Below are 17614 nucleotides of genomic sequence, written 5' to 3'. Positions count from 1 at the left end.
TGATTTGTTGGCGAGGGAGCGGCAGTTCAGCAGTGCAAGGGAGATGGATGGGGGCGCGGAGATGGATGGGGGCGCAGGGGTGGGGGGGCGGAGGTTGCTGAGGTTGGCAGTGCGGCAGGTGGGGGTGACGGGGGGGCGAAAACTAGTCCAGAGTGAGGGGATAGGTGAGCCGTCGTTGGAGTGTTGGTTATGGGAGAGACCAGAGCCCCTGTGGATGTAGCGGGGCCGGCGAAGGATCCCAGCTGAGCTAGCTGCAGAGGCAGCAGCAGCTGGGAGACGGTGGTTATGGTTGAGGAGGTGAAGGTCAGCAGCGGTGTAGGTGAGTAGGCGAGAAGTTGGTGGAGCGGTGGCCTGGAGGCGCGGGAGTGATAGTCCGAGGAGGAGATGGAACGTAGCAGCAGATGAGAGTAATCCAGTTAGTATGTTGGCGGTGGCTAGAAGCTGGTTAACTAGAAGCTGGTGGGCAGAGAGTTGTGAAAAAGCAGCAGTGGACCGGGTGTTGAAGCTGATGGAGTGAGTGGCGTTGGTTGCCCCAGACCTTGTCTGCACGGCACGGAGGCCCCGCGATACCATGACGGACCTCAGCAGGTGTTAAGCCAGCTGTTAGCTGGCGGCTAGGGCAGTAGATAGTCCAGGAGTGAGGGAGGAGATGAGCGATGGACGGTGCAGTAATGTCCGATGAAGTTAAGGAACAGGGATGTAGACAGAAGACAACACAGAGACGCGGGAACAAAACAAAACAATGGAAACGACTGACAAAACAAAGACGTTGGGACAGAAGCGGCAGTCCACATACCAGACGCCGGCGTTGCTCTAGCCCAATCAAGACGCATTTGAGTCCAGTTTTGTGACCAGATCGCCCCCGTCTGTGGAGCGGGGAAAGCAGAGAAACGGGGCTGTACCTTGGTTGTATGGGGCTGCTTTTCTCCGGGTGGAGCCGGTGCCCCGCTCTCCGTGTCTGCTCCTGTGGCGGGCTGGGGCCACACCTTCGCCCAGGTACAGACCTCCGGGGCGGCGGGTGCGGGAGCGCGGAGTCGGTGTTCGGGCGTGGAAACGCCGGTGCTGCGGAGGGGAAGCGGAGCTGCGTGCGGCTCGTGGCGGTGCATGCCGCTCGTGGTGGAGCCGGTGATCGGACACGGAAACGCCGGTGCAGCGGAGGAGAAGCGGTGCCGCTCGCTCGTGGTGCGTGCGGCTCGTGGTGGTGCGTGCCGCTCGTGGTGGAGCCGGTGATCGGAACCCTAACCCTTTGTAGATGAATAAAACCTGAGCCACTGCTTCACCGACAACCACAATGAATTCATGTTTTGAACGATCATGTGCTGTTGTTGTCTATTCTACGTTAGATAAACTTTGTTTTTCAGCACATGTTCTGAATGTCTCTGTTTTCCAGTCGATCTGCTCTTATTTATGCCCTTCACTTTTTGCAAAACCTCAGTTAAATGATAGAAAAGGCCAAATTGGTCAGATTGCATGACGTGCTGTAAACACAGCGCACTTTCTACATGCAGCCAATCATACATCAGTTCAACAAAAATAACCAATGAAACGGGTAAAGAGAATTCAAGTCACTGTTGGATTCGAACCCTGGTCACCTGCCTTCCAACCCAACACTCTACCTGATATGCTACCCACTTAGTGACGTCATAATGCATAACTATTGATTTTTACACAGAGATCCGGGGCTCATGCCCCAAAGCCAGGGCCTGGCTCCGCCCATGACGGACAGCAGACATCACAATAAGCCACAACAGTGTGATCACACTGAGTGATTGGCTTTGTTAACCACAGTTTAGGACCCAGTGTGCTGCCTGAGGCTCTGTTTACACGTACATACAATACAAGACACTTTTCCAAGGTTTGACTGACTGAAAGTCAAAGTGTTATCGAAGGCAGACTGGGGTCCTGTGAATATGCATGTCAATTTAATTGTTGCAAACTGTTTAAACATTGTGAATCTCCGAGGTGAGTTCACAGTGTATGTGTTTAAAAAAGCCTGAAAAATCCAATAGCGTTTGTAGTTTAGTCAAGAGTGCCAGAGTGACCTCTAGAGGACACAAATGTTACTACGTTTGGGTGGGGCCTGGGATATGATCAAGTCACACACAGCAGCAGCTAGAGTCATATCCAATCCATCCCAAAGTAGTATCCAAATCTGTCTTCGAATTAAAAACTGACAAAAGTATAGACTGTTTGCATTGTCACACAACTAACTCAAATGTTGTCCCTCCTCAGCAGCAGCATCCTATTTCTATCACTCACATTCACCGTCTCACATTGTACTTCTGATGGGTTATGGCTAAAGAATGAGAATGAGAGGATGATTGAAACATTAAAAAACAATTGCAAAATAAGTCTAGTGACTGTTGTGAGAGCACACACGTACTGACAAGAGTAGGGCAACAACAACATGTATTACAAACACTAAAATACCCACACAAATAATTAAACGTTTCAAAACAAGTCCATCAAAGTAAGTAGGCCAAAACATGACTAAAAATACTATTGTGGCCTCTCTGCTCTCGCTCCGAAACCATTATAGGCCAACTCATACCCAACGTCACAACATCACTTTTAAGATGTGTCAGGTTTGCAAGTTTTCGAGTTCTCCCTAAACTATTTTGACTTTCCTTCTCCATCTTTTGTCACCAAAGTCAAACTGAGGATCAATGTGTTTGTCCTTGCTGGTGATGATGACTATAGTGCCTTGTGCGCATCAATAGTTGGGGTTGAGGGTAACAGCGGCTGTGGCTGGGCCGGCCTCTGCTAATGAGTGAATGCAGACGGGACGTGGGGTCAGTGATGCCCTCTGTCCTGCTGAGTAATGAAGCCCCGGCTGGAGCAGAGGTTAGACGGAGTAAATGATAATTAGGTTGCTAACGTCCATACTGTGCTCATTAGGATGTGAGGCGGACCTTTGGCGATCGATAACGGCAGCACGGCCTCAGCTAGTTTGAGTTACTCTGACAGAATAACACTCAAGACTGGATGTTTATGAAAAAATATGGCTCACGTTATGTTGCCTGTGTATTTTTAGACATATTATGGTTTTTTTCGAGGTACTTAAAATCAAACTATGACATAAGTAGATCATCATTTTACATTTTGTTCATTTAAAACACAATATTGATCTAAAACTGCTTAATAATAGAAACAGGTTTATGGACTTCCTGTTTAAAAGTGCGTAACTATTGACTTCCTGTTTAAAAGTGCGTAACTGATCAGACATGTCACAGTAACACGCAGTGAATTGTCATTTACATGGTTTTATATTTGAAAAGAGGCTGTGTGACATTTTAGAGCACTGCATGTGAACCTTGAAGTCTTATTTTTTACAGCTAAGTACAGGGCGTAGGTGAAAACACATTTTCTGAGCACAGTTGCAAGATAATATCAAACATGCAAGAATCAATCAAAATCCAACTTTGACTAAACTAATGATGAGAAGCACCGTTGTAAAAGGTTAAAAGCTCATTAAAGTTGATTATTTTGCATCATTGATCTTCTTTAATGGCACTAAGTTGCTGTTATGCGATCATTACGTTTATTTAGTTCAGTGTCTGAGAAAAAATTCACATTTCTTCCACCCAAATGTGTGACCACCAGCAATCTAACACATACACATTACAATCACACAGGCAGTTGAGGTGTCTTGCTCAAGGACATAACGACAGAATTAACTTGTCAGAGCGGGATTTGTGCAAATAATGACAATTAGAAAGACCAGTTAGACCAACGAACCATTATAAATATAGCTTTAACATTGAAACACTATACATCAAAGCCCCCCAGGTATGTTTGCCATTGTAGGTTGTTGTAGGTTAAGCAGAGCAAGACGCCTGTACTACCCCAGCTGCCCTATTTCCTGTCTATGTATGTCAGTGCAGTCAGATGTGAGTGAAAGAGCTCGGTCTCCAGGTCCCGGGTGGACATGGGTGCTCCCTGCGGTTGTGGACGTTCAGCTCAGGCATCCATCCGTGACAAATCTGCACGGCTGGAGGACACTTATCTGGACTAACCACACAGGAGACAGGACAGGTCAAAGTGAGAGGGCTCACCCGGGACAAGAGTCCACCCTCCGGGCTCATCCCTGCACAATGCAGGACGTCCCAGGGTATTTCTGTCCGCCCTGAGCAGCACTCATCGCTAACAAGAGCAGGAAGAGGTGATTCTTCATCTGTCCTTCGGAATGAAAGCAGGAAAATGTGACACTCAGTTTGTTTTTTCATAAACATTCAGCAAAACTGCAATTAATTTGTTGTGCAATTGCAACTATGTAGGTTGTGTTATATTAAATGGTGAATTAAGAGGAGATACCAAAGGAGTGTGAGCTGTGGAGGCCTTGGAATGTCAAATAGCTATTTTTACTTGAAGTGGAACTAATGTCATCTTTTTTTTAAAACATATTTATTTTTTCTTAACTTATACATATAGTTATGACAAGGACACCTCCAGTTCTATCATTGATGACATTTCTATAAGATGGGCGTCAGAATTTGCCCTTTTCAGATATCACCAGTTTCGACTCGTCTCACAGAAGCAGTTCTCATTATATCTCCTCAGCTAAAGCGCCGTGCGAGCATAGTCAGGCCAATACTAGTGCAATGGGTTGAATATTCGAGTGGCCGGGTGGGTCCCAGACTGATGGTAAATAAACTTCTCCTGCACAACTCTGGACTCGTAAAGACAATGCCTATATTTTTCCCAAACAATGAGGAGAGGCGAAATGCTGAATAAATAAATGGTCTTTTTTTTAACTTTCAAGACCCTCAAAGCACTTTAATGAAATAAATACAGGTATAAAAGAAGCAAAACTAGCAAAAGAGAAGCCCTGCAAGACTTGAATGTCTCTGTTAAACTTTCCAAAGAAAAGTCCACTGAGTGGGAATCACTTGGAACTGTCAAGGTTAGCAGGGCTGCCTGTTGGGACGTATTAATGAGCCTCCGTCTTCAGGGAGAGCCACCCGCTGCTGCTCCTACCCCAGGACATATCCAGCGGTTATATGTTAATCACTTTCTCTTAATTAATATCATGCATATCATTAGCAGAGTGGAGATCCAAATGCCAACACGTGTTAATTACTGCTGTGGACGTCATCTTTCTGCAGTGTAAGTTTGGCAGCTGCCAATGTCTTTGAAGGCATCTTGTCTGCACTGGATAAGTGTTGTCTAAGCCATTTAACACAAATACGGAGGAGAACGAGAAAAAAACCTCTAAAATCTGAGAGGATAATTTGCTGATGAGAGAATTATATAATGACGGTTAATTACAGTCTTTAAAGCTGTGGGTTTTGTGGACGCTGGCCAATGCGGTAACAAAGAAAGTGGAAAGAAGACTCATGAAGGACTAAAGTCAGTATGTAAATAGTTGGATGGATTTCCTGATATAATCTCTAGGATTACGTTTGAATAAACCTCTGTCAATGTCACACAAATTCACTGATTTAGAGTTTACAGGGGCACGTCATGGGAAAAGAAACCCGCAATATCTTACTCCATAAGGATGGTGATAAAGGTAATAAAACAGAGCATACGAAAGAACTGGAAATTAAAGTCGCAAGCGGCGATGGTGGCTCTTGCTATCGTGCCATCCCATTTGATTTCAGAACTACGTATTTGAGCCTTAAAATTCCTGCTGTGGACACAATGTTTATATGTGGAGCAAACTTATGATGTACCCATAAAATCATGCCTTTGGAATCAAAGTACAGGCATGAGACAACTGCATATGAATTTCCCCGTCCAATAAACTTGTTTATGGCAAGTTTCACATGTTAGATACAAACTGTTGAAATTGTATCACATAAGTTGTTGGGAAGATGTAATTCTTCCCAGCATGTCATGAAGAAACAGAACATAGGTCAATGACTGGGTAGAGACTGTTTTCCAAGGCAGAGGAGAATCTGAAACAATACAAAAAAGTTGTAAACAGCCAAAGAATAGACAAAGATGAACTAAAATATTAAATACACACTTAGTCACACAATCACTCAGTCAGTGTCACTGTCATAGTCTCAGAGACTACAGCACATTGTGCCTCTGCTGAGAAGGTGATCGGCCGCGAACTTCCATCTCTACAGGACCTGTACGTCTCCAGGACTCTGGGACGAACAGGTCGGATCACAGCCGACCCTTCTCACCCTGGACACGGACTATTTGAGCCACTCCCCTCAGGCAGGAGGCCACTCCCCTCAGGCAGGAGGCTATGGTCCATCCGGACCAGAACCTCCCGTCATAGGAACAGTTCCTTTCCCTCTGCTGTTGGACTCATGAACACTTCCTAAGCACTTTGCACTCACTGCACTGTTCACTTTTTTATTGCACTACATATTTTACATATCATGTCTATTTTTAACTTTACTTACCTATTTTTAATACCCGGTAGTTATTTATTGTCCATTGTTTTTGTGTTCATTGTTCAGTGTTCGTTGTTTGTGCTGCACCAAATCACCAGGACAAGTTTCGATGTTCGTGAATCATGTTCATTGACAAATGGCAATAAACCTTATTCTGATTCTCATTCTGACGTAAATATCTTCTCAGATGATGGTCAGATGATACAGATGGAGGTTTTTTTGAAATGAAAGTAAAGGTTTATACTAGATACAAAATGATGAGTCGTCCTGTGGAATCCAACACACAACCAGACAATGTGCAATGGCTGAAGCAGCTATTGCAAGTGTCTGCATTCTTGCATAAAAGTACTACATGTGTGTAGTAAAGACTTTATTCTTTAGACTTTAAGAGTACTTAATGTGTGTAAAAGTACTTTAAGGTCATAAATATGACTCTAATGACTACTACGTGTGTGTAAGTAGTAATCTGTTGAATAGTGAATGTGTTGAAAGTGTTTTGAAGTGTGGAAGGTTGACTATTTGTTGAAATACAGTCGTCAAACCTATGTATTTTTTACATTCAAAGTGGGTTGGGGCCAGGGGGCACCACTGAGCATTAAGTATTTAAACATTTTATTTACATTTAATTTTGATAACCCTTTGGAAGCATTAGTCTGTGTTGGTGTAATCCTTCATTTGTCCAGGTGTGTTCAATTGTAGACAATGATTCAGTTGTAGTCTCCGTTTTTGGAAAAAAATAAAAATAAAGAGAGTTTCCACTCTCATCCATGAGTCATTCTCAATCTACGAATTGAGTCTGGGAACTTAGATATTTATCATATTCTAGGAGTAGGACCTGCCCACTGGGCGGGACCTCCTGATAAATGGAGTTTTTAATTTTGCTTGAGCATTTTTTTCCAAAAACAGAGAGAAGACTACAACTGAATAATTTTCTACTTTAGAGTCTGTGCAACAATAAACCATGTAAGATTTTACTACAACAGGCCAAATACAATACTAAGTATTAGTCATCTATAATGCACTACACCATTCCCCCAATTGCATTTGAATATACTCAAATAATGCATTTGTAAGCGTAGCCCGTTGATAGAATCAACTTAATCTTAAAAATCACACTTAAATGTCTTTTAAAAAAAGTTTTCAAGAGATCCGTGATCGCCGCAGAAGCCACCGGGGCTATAGTCCTGACCAAACTGGCCAGAGCCGATTTGTCTCCTAGTCCAGCCCTGGTGGAGATTTGAACTGTCAGTTAGAATAGATTGAGCCTTAGTTACACATTTAATAACGACAGTAAAGTTAGACAAAATCTTCTGGTGGTCAGTTTCCCCTGTTTATATGAAAATCTTTAAACTCTACTGTCATTTAGTTTATGCCAAATCAGTCAAATGTTGAAGAAAAGGATGAAAGACTTAGTTTTGATATTACAAAGTTTCTACTGCATAGTTCTACTTCCAATTCTGATTTAAATTAAATTGGTCCCTCGAAGCAGGCTCACCTAAAACCACCGCATGCAGCGTCCAAGCTCGGTCGGTATTCGTATGGATGTCTCATTAATAGCACAACTTCATTAAAACGGCTCCCCGGGTAAATTCCCTGCCCCTCTGCACTTCATTGGAGGCTCTGTGTTGTTGTCGCTGGAGCATAATTACGTCACAGTGGGCAACCCTCACTTACAGAGAGAATCGTAGAAAATCCTCTTTTCACTGATTACTTTTTGGAATATTGCTCATAAAAGACCATAAAATCTATCTGCAACACACAATAAAATGTTATTCTTTGATTGTTTTATGACTGGTGCTCTGGAGTTTGTCTGCTCTCGAACTGTTGCGAAGCAAAACTGCCATCTAGTGGATAAACTTGGTACTGTAGTGTTAATGCTCATGACCCCCTGTATTTAAAGGAAAATTAAAATAAACCATCAAAATACTTATTACTACTCAATATACTAAACAAAGTGATTTGAATAATAGTAGCGCACTTAAAGCTGAAAAACAGATGCAGATTTAGTTTTGTTTTTATTTTGAATGTTTTCATCGCACTGATAAGAACATTTTGAAAACATCAAAATGGTGCATCAGGTGCAAACTGGTGAGTGGGCTTTCATCTCCACAAACCTGACTCGTACTTGAGGAGCCTCATTCTGCTTGGTTCCATGGAAATGTTGTTCTTCGGCAATAATATTCCACAATATGACATAAAATCATGGAAAATGTCCCTAGGTATAAGTATTCTATTTCCATGGAATCGTGCAGGTGACGTGCCACCTCCAGGTTGTTACACAGTGTGGCTTTAAGTTGACAAGCTTCATAAATCACCGGTGGTCCAGTGGTGCAATACTGTGTATGTGAATACACAGGATTTTATTCTGATTCATTTCTGTCTTCAATCAAAAAGCGGAGTGTTTTTCTAAATGTAGGTGTATTTGTGGATTTAATTCCCAGACTAACGATTATTTATGTCCAACTGAACACAATAATGAGAACATTACATTTGTAAAGCCCCCAGATTTGTATTTCATTTGTACAAGTGTAATTCTGTTTTGTATCATTTGTCTGTTGTGTCAACTTGGGTATGACATTGCATTAAGCCCAAAACTCATTTCCTCATTCATCCCTCTCGTTAGAAGCTCTTTTGATCATTTTCTAAGCTGCTAAAATTATAACTTAATCTTCTTTAGCCCTCCCGTCCCACCCACTCTCATTGTTCAACCATGCTCATGTTTTCTAAGTGCTACAGTGAGTGGTTTATTACGCTACAGCAGCTTTGCAATGTGTGGTGTAATAGAGATATGCAGGAGAACGATGGAGGGGCGTCGGGGGCTTATGAGCTCATTTTTATTTAACTTTGTCCCACATTAATTTCTGGGGAAGGAGACGAGATTTTTCAGCAGAATTACTGAGAAAGTGAACCGTTTTCAGGATAAAAAAACATTTAAGCATCAACAAGAATGATGCTTAAATGTTTTTTTTGCAACAGCAGCTCTAATTATATGAATATTTAAGAATATAAATTCCTGTTCCTGTTAGTATTGAAGAGCTCTGAAGTTACCAATCCCATGTGTTTACCATCAAGGCCATTGTACATGTAGATATTGTTCAAATTCAAAAGATGTATTGGTGGAAAACAAAGAAAGAGATATAACCTTGAGTTGTTTATTCTTTTAAATTCAAGCACAATCCACACTATTTACATGGAATCAATTGAGGTTGCAGAAATATTCATGGACAAAAAGGAAATATAGCATTTCCTAGTACGCACCAGTGTTCACCTAAAAGTATCACTGCAGCCTCATCGAATACTTTCAAGGTGATTGCAAAGACTGAAATCCCTTTACGCAGAATTAGTGTCCAAAAAGAATAAACGTTTTATATTTCAACCACAAGGACACAGTGGAATCCCTTCAGAAGAGATTTAATTTCTTGAGAGTTGAAGCTATAAATAAGAAACTGCCTCAGAAGTTGTCACACTGATACAGAACGTCAGCTTATGGGCCTGCTAAAGCACCCGAGAGGTAAATGAAACGTTAAATGTATGCACTATATCTATCTCTGCTCTCGTAATGTCTGTAGGCAAACTTTGCGTCCTTCTTGCCGTGAGGAATGCGTCCAAATGGCGCATGGTCATTGAAACAAGGCTCAAACACTTCATCCACCGTTTTCTCGGCTTCTTCTCGACTTATTTTCCTCACGGCCAGGATGGAGCGGAGGGCGCGACCTCGAACACACTCCTGCAAGATGATGATAGGGTTTTGGATTAAAGGAAAAGAACTGCTGAAATGAAGACACTTAAAGTCACAGCGTGTACCTGATGGTGCTTCTTCAGGCCAAAGTGGAATCTCGAAACTTCATTACTAAATGCGCAATCTCCGCTGAGGTTTGCCGCCCGAATCTGAAATACAAACACAAAGTCTATTATATAATTCTCTGTCAGATGAACTGAAGAACTGAACGAACTGATGTCTTCACTCTCAAAACGTTTGTACGCTTAGCAATTCGATTTTCCTTTAATATATTTTTTTCTTTTATTTACTCAGTTGTCCATTTCTGGATTATATTGTATAATTAATTATTTAATCACAGTACTATGCTTGACATTATTATCAATAACAAATGAGGAATTGTTACATAATTATCTTATCAAACAGTAAATATGTTAGCTAGATCACTAGATCAGAGCCTCTCTCACACAGTTGTGGACCAGTGCATCCAACAAAGAAATCCAAACCAATTCAAATACACGCATCAGTAAAGGCGCTGGATGATGTGAGTAAAAAAATACACTACTGCTGCTTTAAAAACTGCATTTACTTCTTGCCGCTTCACTTAAACCTCAACCAAGACATTTACAGGCACTTTTACATGCCTGATGCATTGTAACAATATTGTCACAATGTTGTTATTGAGATTATGCAAGAAATATTGAGATATTCATTCTTGTCAAGTCGACCATCCTAAGACTAGCTAGCTTAATGTTACATAAGTAGTTTTCAACGGTTTACCTTGATTTTTAAAGCACACTGAGCTCATAAATGCAATCTCAAACTGAAACTAACATGTGTACACTTATTGTTTGTGTTGAACTGAAACAATAAAATACTCAAGAGTAATTTAAGGTAATTATCATAGAAATCACAGGTGCAGTCCTGGAGGAACTCACCTCTGAACATGCCAGATGCTTGTAGTTCTTAAACCAGTCCACATGAGCTCGGCAGTGGTCAAAGGCATGGATGAGTTCATGTGTGACAACTCTGTTCATATGAGACTGCTGGTGGATGTTGTTTTGACACAAAACTATCTGCAAAGTACACATACAAAAGGTTCATTTGTATTTACATGTGATGAGTATTGAGCAAAAGTACACAGTGTTTGAGCCCCGTTCACACAAGCAGCCTGACCTGGAAAATTACCTGGCATTTTGTAGGAGCAGCAACGTGTGTGAATGAAGCCAGAACCAAGAAAAAAAGAGGTATTCTCATTGGCTTTCCCTGTACAGATAAACTGCATTTTTGGTAAATTGCCAGGACTAAAGCAGGGAAGGTCTTTGTGTGAATAAAGCCAGAAAATTGCCAGTACCACTACTTGGTTTCTCAGATTACAGTATGCAGTTACGTTCCATTTTTATTCCATTCAATTCAAGAGACCCAATCCAGCAAAGTTCTTAGACTGATGCGTGTGTGAACGGGGATCAGAGCGGAGTGTTCTGACAATCTGCACAAGGACATTTACAGATAATTGAGAGTGAAAAGGGCTCAGAGTTACTTGGGACTTACTTGGGAAGAGGCAGCATCAAATCCACCACTAACTGAACCATCACAGTCTTCACAGGCAAAATGTCTGTCGTTAAAAACCTGGCTGTACAATGAGAAATGCACATGTCAGTCACAATGGAAGCTTTACAGTGTCAATAGAGCACTGGATAAGAAAGCATTAATGGGGGTGTGTGCAGCAGATGTATATAAACAAGAAGGGTGTGATGATAAATCATGTTTCTATGATCAAATCTGAGCAATGTTTACACTGGCCAGTGAAATAATTACATCACAATTAATAATTACGTACCATCCAGAATTTTTCATAGCACTGAGTAAGAGTTTGGCATAAGGACCTGGGAAAAACAGAATATTAGTCACCTATTTTTAGCATGCACTGAAAGGCAGCTATGGAGGTCAAAAATGGGTCAACACATAAGACATTAACAAGGTACAAAGACAATGTGTAACTACATCAAATAAGACCAGACGTGACATGTTGTTGTGATTTATTACATTATAAAGCTCAGTCACTGTACTTACTGGTGTCCACTGCGTACCGCAACATGATCTGACACTTGTGGTTGAACGTGAACAGACTCGATGCGATTGAGCCCTTCTTGAACTTCACCTGGTTTCTCCCGGGGAATAAGTCATACCCATAGTCCTCTTCTTGTTTAGTCTGGCCCATTCTATTTTCTCCTTATCTTTCATTTAAAAACAACAGCATATGCCCCACTGCTAGCTGCTGTGCTAACCAAGGAAGAGGTCATCGCTGTTGTGTAGGTCACGTGGTACAGGCAAGTCAAAGCTAAAGTTTATATATTATTTACCATTTGATTTTTTTTTTGTCTTTTTAATTTTTACTAACCGTTTTTGAAAATGAAATTGTATTCATGTAATTGTGTATAAAATACATAAATATTAGTTTCGGTCTGCAACAAAGCTTGTTTTAGAACACAAATTAGCGAGTAGAATGAAGTCGACCGTCCCCTCTCCAAAAATGGCATTGACGTCTAGATAATAATCTTGATAACATCTATAAAAAAATATACATATAATTAATACACACACTGTGTTTATGTTTTATCGGTCTATGAAGCATAAGTCAAATCTTAAACTTTTAAACGGTGGTTCTTCAAACATAAACGATCTTTGGCACGTTTCGGCGCATGCGTCAGAGCAAAGCATGATGGGACTTCGCTGTCATGGCTCCCCACATAAACACCGTGTGATGTTTCTGAACATTTCTTACCAAAAGTAAACGTAAGGTAACTTTAAGTCAGTCTGTAAATTGTTTACATGTATTTGTACACGTCCAGAGTGACTACGACATCATCATTACCTGAAATCAACCATCATTAATCTCTGTTTTTAATAGTTTTGATTTCGCGGCGTCACTATTTGATTGGAACTTATCCTAAAAGAGAAATAATAATGTCCGGTGGAAATAAAGCCCTTGATCTGCAGCATCAGATGCGCCAAAATTCTGAAGATCTTCAGAGTTTTATGCGGGAGTTGGACACCTGGGAGAAAGACGTAAAGAAGAAGGATGAGCAGCTCCGTTCAGTAGAAGTACAGGGAGAAGAGGTAAGCTTACACATAATGAAGTGCTTGCTCAGTAAGTACCTGATCAGTAGTATATTTAAATCACGCATAGCTTCCCTAATTGTATCACTATGTATCATTTTATTTTACAGAAGAAACTCCCACCGATCCGCAACAAAGACTACAAGGCAAAAGTTAGACAAAAGAAGAAAAAGAAACCATCTGCAAGTAATGGCCTTGGAGGCAATGAGGAAGGGACAACAGGAGAGAAAATACAAGCAAGAATAAAAGGATACGACTATAGGTCCTGGGACAAATTTAATGTGGTATGTTGTTTGTTGTGCAGTTAAAGTATTATTGAACCTGTGGGATACATTCTATGACTTATGTTCACTTTCTGTTGTATTAGGACAAGGTCTTGGAAGAAATGGATAACGAGGAAAGCCCAGTCGAGTCAAATGAGTCGGACTCAGAGGAAATGCCAGTAGATCGGGAGAAAGCCCTGGCCGAGAAAGAAAAGGTACTTTATTTGTATGAGCTGACGACAGTATCGACGACGGTACAATCTGTATTGAGTATTTGCCTCTCTTTTTTTTCCAGGGCAACATGTGTTTTAAAGAGGGCAAATATGACGAGGCCATTGAGTGTTACACCAGAGGGATGTCCGCAGACTCTTACAACCCTGTGCTTCCAACAAACAGAGCAACGGCGTTCTTCAGACTCAAAAAGTAGGCGTTTGGTCATTTTGAATTGTCTACATTTTACATTTAATCCAAATTGTATCATTTATCGTTCTACATGCAAATATTGCGCAACCTTAAAATTGTATGCACATTTCATTATGTTCTTTTCAGATTTGCAGTGGCCGAGTCTGATTGTAATTTAGCAATTGCATTAGACAGCAAGTATTTGAAAGCATTTTTACGAAGAGGAGCGGCACGATATGCTCAAAAGAAATATGAATCTGCATTAGAAGGTGATTGTTGCAAAATCAGTTGTCTGCTTGAGTTCACGGAATCGGAATAACTGTCTGAATATTACTTTAACAGATTATGAGATTGTTCTCAAACTTGATCCGGGAAACACGGAGGCACAGAATGAAGTGAAGAAAATTAAGGAGGTTAGTTTATCACAACCAACACCATCAAGGTTTATGTATATTCACATGTTAAAATAAGTATTGTTTTGGGTTTCAGATTGTTGGTTCCAATATAGCTCCGCTTCCAGAAGAAACTGCACTGACAAAGGAAGCCCCAGATGTGGACCCCGAGCAGCTAAAGCAAATAGAAGAACAGCAGAGGAAACAGGAGGCAGTGCTACAAAAAGACAGGGTAAGAAAGTACCTCAGTAGTGACTGCTCCAACTATTAGTTTAGTAGTCGATGTAGTCTGTTTGTTTTGTTCAGAATAGGCAAACAATTATTTCTATTGTACAGAGAGATTTTTACAGACATTTCTAACCAAATAAAAGCTGAAGGCTTCTAGACTGAATTTTGTTTACAAAAAAAAATACTATAGATTGAAATCAGAGAAATGGTTAATACATTTTTGCCATTTTGATTTTTACATGCTATATTTTTGTTATAAAAGGTCTTTTGGCATGTGTGTTTGACTTTCTATAGTCCAGATAACGATGAGTAAAATACAATTATTTTAATAGTTGACCAGTCACGATTATTCAGATTAATTGCTGCGGTTGAGTATTGTCATTATATCACCTTTCAGTGAACAATATAACTGAACAACAGCTTTCCAACTAATGTGTCTCAACTACACGACCACTTTCTTTAGAAATGTATTACCACTGTTAAATATCCATGCAATTGTTTTATTCCTATTGTAAATTCCCACTTCATCATCTGCAATGGCTGCGTCTTGTATAAGAAAGCATTGTTAGGAATCATAATCATTGTTTTTGTTCTTCATCTCAGGGAAATGCTTATTTCAAAGAGGGAAAGTATGAAGCGGCTGTAGAGTGCTATAGCAGAGGGATGGAGGCAGACAGCATGAATGTTCTCTTGCCAGCAAACAGAGCAATGGCCTACCTTAAACTAGAGAGGTACAATTAATTCATCTTTGTCAAGTCAAGTTATGTCCACAATCTGTAAATAATGTACATTGGTTTGTTTTAGGTTTAAGGAGGCGGAGGAAGACTGCACTACGGCCATTTCTCTGGACAACACGTACTCCAAAGCATTTGCTCGTCGTGCCACTGCCAGAGTGTCATTAGGGAAATTAGAAGAGGCCAAAAAAGGTACTAGATCACACACGTATTGATTTGAAATGCTGTGGTTGTCATTGTTTTCTTAGATTTTTATGTAATGCATTCACAGATTTCCAAGCTGTTTTAAAGCTTGAGCCTGGGAACAAACAGGCTTTGAATGAGCTTCAGAAAATACAGGTATTTTACACAAAAAGACTGAGAAAAGTCTGCTGCTTTGAGGAAACTGCAGTATAAAATAAGAAAAAAATCGTATTGTTCCTTTTTATTAGGATGTTACCAGTGGATGTCTACAGCCCTCTGATTGCTCACAAAGAAGAACCGTCCAACCTATAGAAAAACCAAAACATTTGCAATCCACGGTGAGTTATTTTGCTTTTTAAAGTGACAAGTTTCAGTTTAAATTTTAAATGTACAAAAACGTGGTTCAATTCAACTTATGCTGGCAATGAAAATAGTCAATTGGTAATAAAATCTGTAATACCGTTAGTTCTCCAGCAGATGTCAGACGAGTCACTATTCAGTATTCAGTATTCAAAAATGGCTTCAAATACATTGAAATTATCCATCTGATCGATTTAAATATGTCTACATTTCAAGAATTTACAAATGCTTTTCATAAGTTTAAGTAAAATGCTGTGCACTATGCCTTGTGTAGAAACCGCTCAGGCGTGTTGACATAGAAGAGGTCAGTGGAAAAGTACTGATCGCTGATATGTCAGTGAGCGAGCCCCAGGATGCAGAGGACATGTCGCCACTGTCGACGTCACCGAGCACCAAGATGATTAAAATTGAAGAAATAGCAGATTATTCAGTTTGTCAGTCAGAACTGTGAGTCATAATATTTAAAAACATACACAGTTCAGATGATGTACATGTAAGCTCATAGTCAAAATGCTTAATTTTCAGACCTACACAAGCGGACGAACTTCCACATAGACTTAATACTTCTGCTCCTGATCCAATCCAACCATCATCACCGGTCGTGGACATACCTCCTCCTCCACCCAACAGTTTTCAATTTGAATCAGACCTGCGCACGATTGGATCCAAGCCTGAAATAGTTTACTCCTATTTGAAGGTAAGTGATTTGATTAAACTACATTATTCTCCACTTTTCCCCCAAAGTAGGTATTAACATTCGGCTTGGTTTTGACTTTCTATATTGTTTTAAATGAATTAACCAAATTGAATTCTCATGAACGTGATCCATCAGCTCGCAATAGAGGTGTGTGTATGTTTGTTTGTGTGTAAGTTTGTGTGTATGTGTGTAATAGGTGTGTAATAGGTGGTTGGGGGTTATGTTAAGCTCGTTTAAGGGTAAAATGCTCTGCACAGCTCCAGTAAAGGTGGATGTAGGTGTGTGAAACGCAGAGGAGCTTCTTCTGAATGAGCTGGGAAAATCAGGATAGAGAATGAATATAGTGTGAATATTTCTTTGTTTCATCAATTCTTTTCAGCACTTTGTTCTTCTTTTTAACAGCAAATGAACCCAGAGGCATTCTCAATGTTATTCCACAACTCGCTTGAACCAAACATTCTTAACCAGATCCTGAAGACACTGCATGGGTTTTACAGAAAGTAAGTTTGAACGCTTTCAACTATAAATAACAATTTTTATCGTAATAACAATCATTCTTATGACTTATTCCACTTTTGCGCAGGAATGAAACTCCAGCTCTAACCTTTGAAATTCTCCAGAACATAGCAAGTGTTAGACGCTTTGACATGGCAGTCATGTTTATGTCATCATCAGAGAAAACAGGTTTTTATCTAAATGTTGATCATATTATTTATCATTTTGGTGACTTTAAAATGACTAATTGTTTTGTTTTCTTTAGTGATCAGAGAACTCTTTGACTTCCTCCATCAAAGTGAACTTGAGGCATCATCTGTCACATCTTTACAAAAGAAGTATTGCGTCTGATTGTCAAATATTTCAAACCTTGCATTTTTCACACTGAAAAGGCCATGAATTGTTCAAAATGTGTTTTTCTTTGTTATATGAGTTAAGAGCTTATTTAAAAGGCAAAATAATAAAAAAAATGTGTCTTTCTTGCTTTTAAAACGGGTCATCTTTATTTTTTAATTCATTTAACAAAGCAGAGACATTTTTTTAGAATCGGGATATTATTGAATTATTACAGGCTTTCCTGGCTGCCCACGCCCACGCTCAGACCTTTTACTCTGACATTTGATAAATCATGGAAAGGTAAACAGACCACAGCCCTGTTTCACAAGGCGT

General features: G+C 40.3%; 2 protein-coding genes across 2 annotated transcripts; one reads left to right on the top strand and one right to left on the bottom strand.

Annotated features, from left to right (window-relative positions):
- Nucleotides 1-9489: 9489 nt before the first annotated feature.
- Nucleotides 9490-12383, bottom strand: atp23 (ATP23 metallopeptidase and ATP synthase assembly factor homolog). Its single transcript, XM_072453698.1, has 6 exons — nt 12145-12383; nt 11912-11957; nt 11623-11704; nt 11010-11147; nt 10158-10241; nt 9490-10080 (listed from the first exon to the last, which is right to left on the bottom strand). Exons 1-6 carry the CDS (start codon nt 12290-12292, stop codon nt 9877-9879), a joined length of 702 nt encoding a protein of 233 aa, XP_072309799.1. The 5' UTR covers nt 12293-12383; the 3' UTR covers nt 9490-9876.
- Nucleotides 12384-12818: 435 nt separating this feature from the next.
- On the top strand, nt 12819-17390 carry rpap3 (RNA polymerase II associated protein 3). The gene is made up of 17 exons (XM_072455053.1): nt 12819-12872; nt 12983-13191; nt 13302-13475; nt 13559-13669; nt 13750-13877; nt 14004-14125; nt 14199-14269; nt 14346-14480; nt 15080-15207; nt 15281-15402; nt 15482-15549; nt 15642-15731; nt 16028-16200; nt 16279-16450; nt 16853-16950; nt 17034-17134; nt 17211-17390. Exons 2-17 carry the CDS (start codon nt 13039-13041, stop codon nt 17294-17296), a joined length of 1932 nt encoding a protein of 643 aa, XP_072311154.1. The 5' UTR covers nt 12819-12872; nt 12983-13038; the 3' UTR covers nt 17297-17390.
- The last annotated feature ends 224 nt before the right edge of the window (nt 17391-17614 follow it).

The sequence above is a fragment of the Eucyclogobius newberryi genome, unplaced genomic scaffold, assembly GCF_026437365.1.
Source record: "Eucyclogobius newberryi isolate DKJ021-1_F unplaced genomic scaffold, fEucNew1.0.hap1 SCAF_2, whole genome shotgun sequence".
Taxonomy (NCBI): domain Eukaryota; kingdom Metazoa; phylum Chordata; class Actinopteri; order Gobiiformes; family Gobiidae; genus Eucyclogobius; species Eucyclogobius newberryi.
Note: the sequence above shows the minus strand (reverse complement) of the source record. Positions and strands in the feature narration are given on the sequence as shown.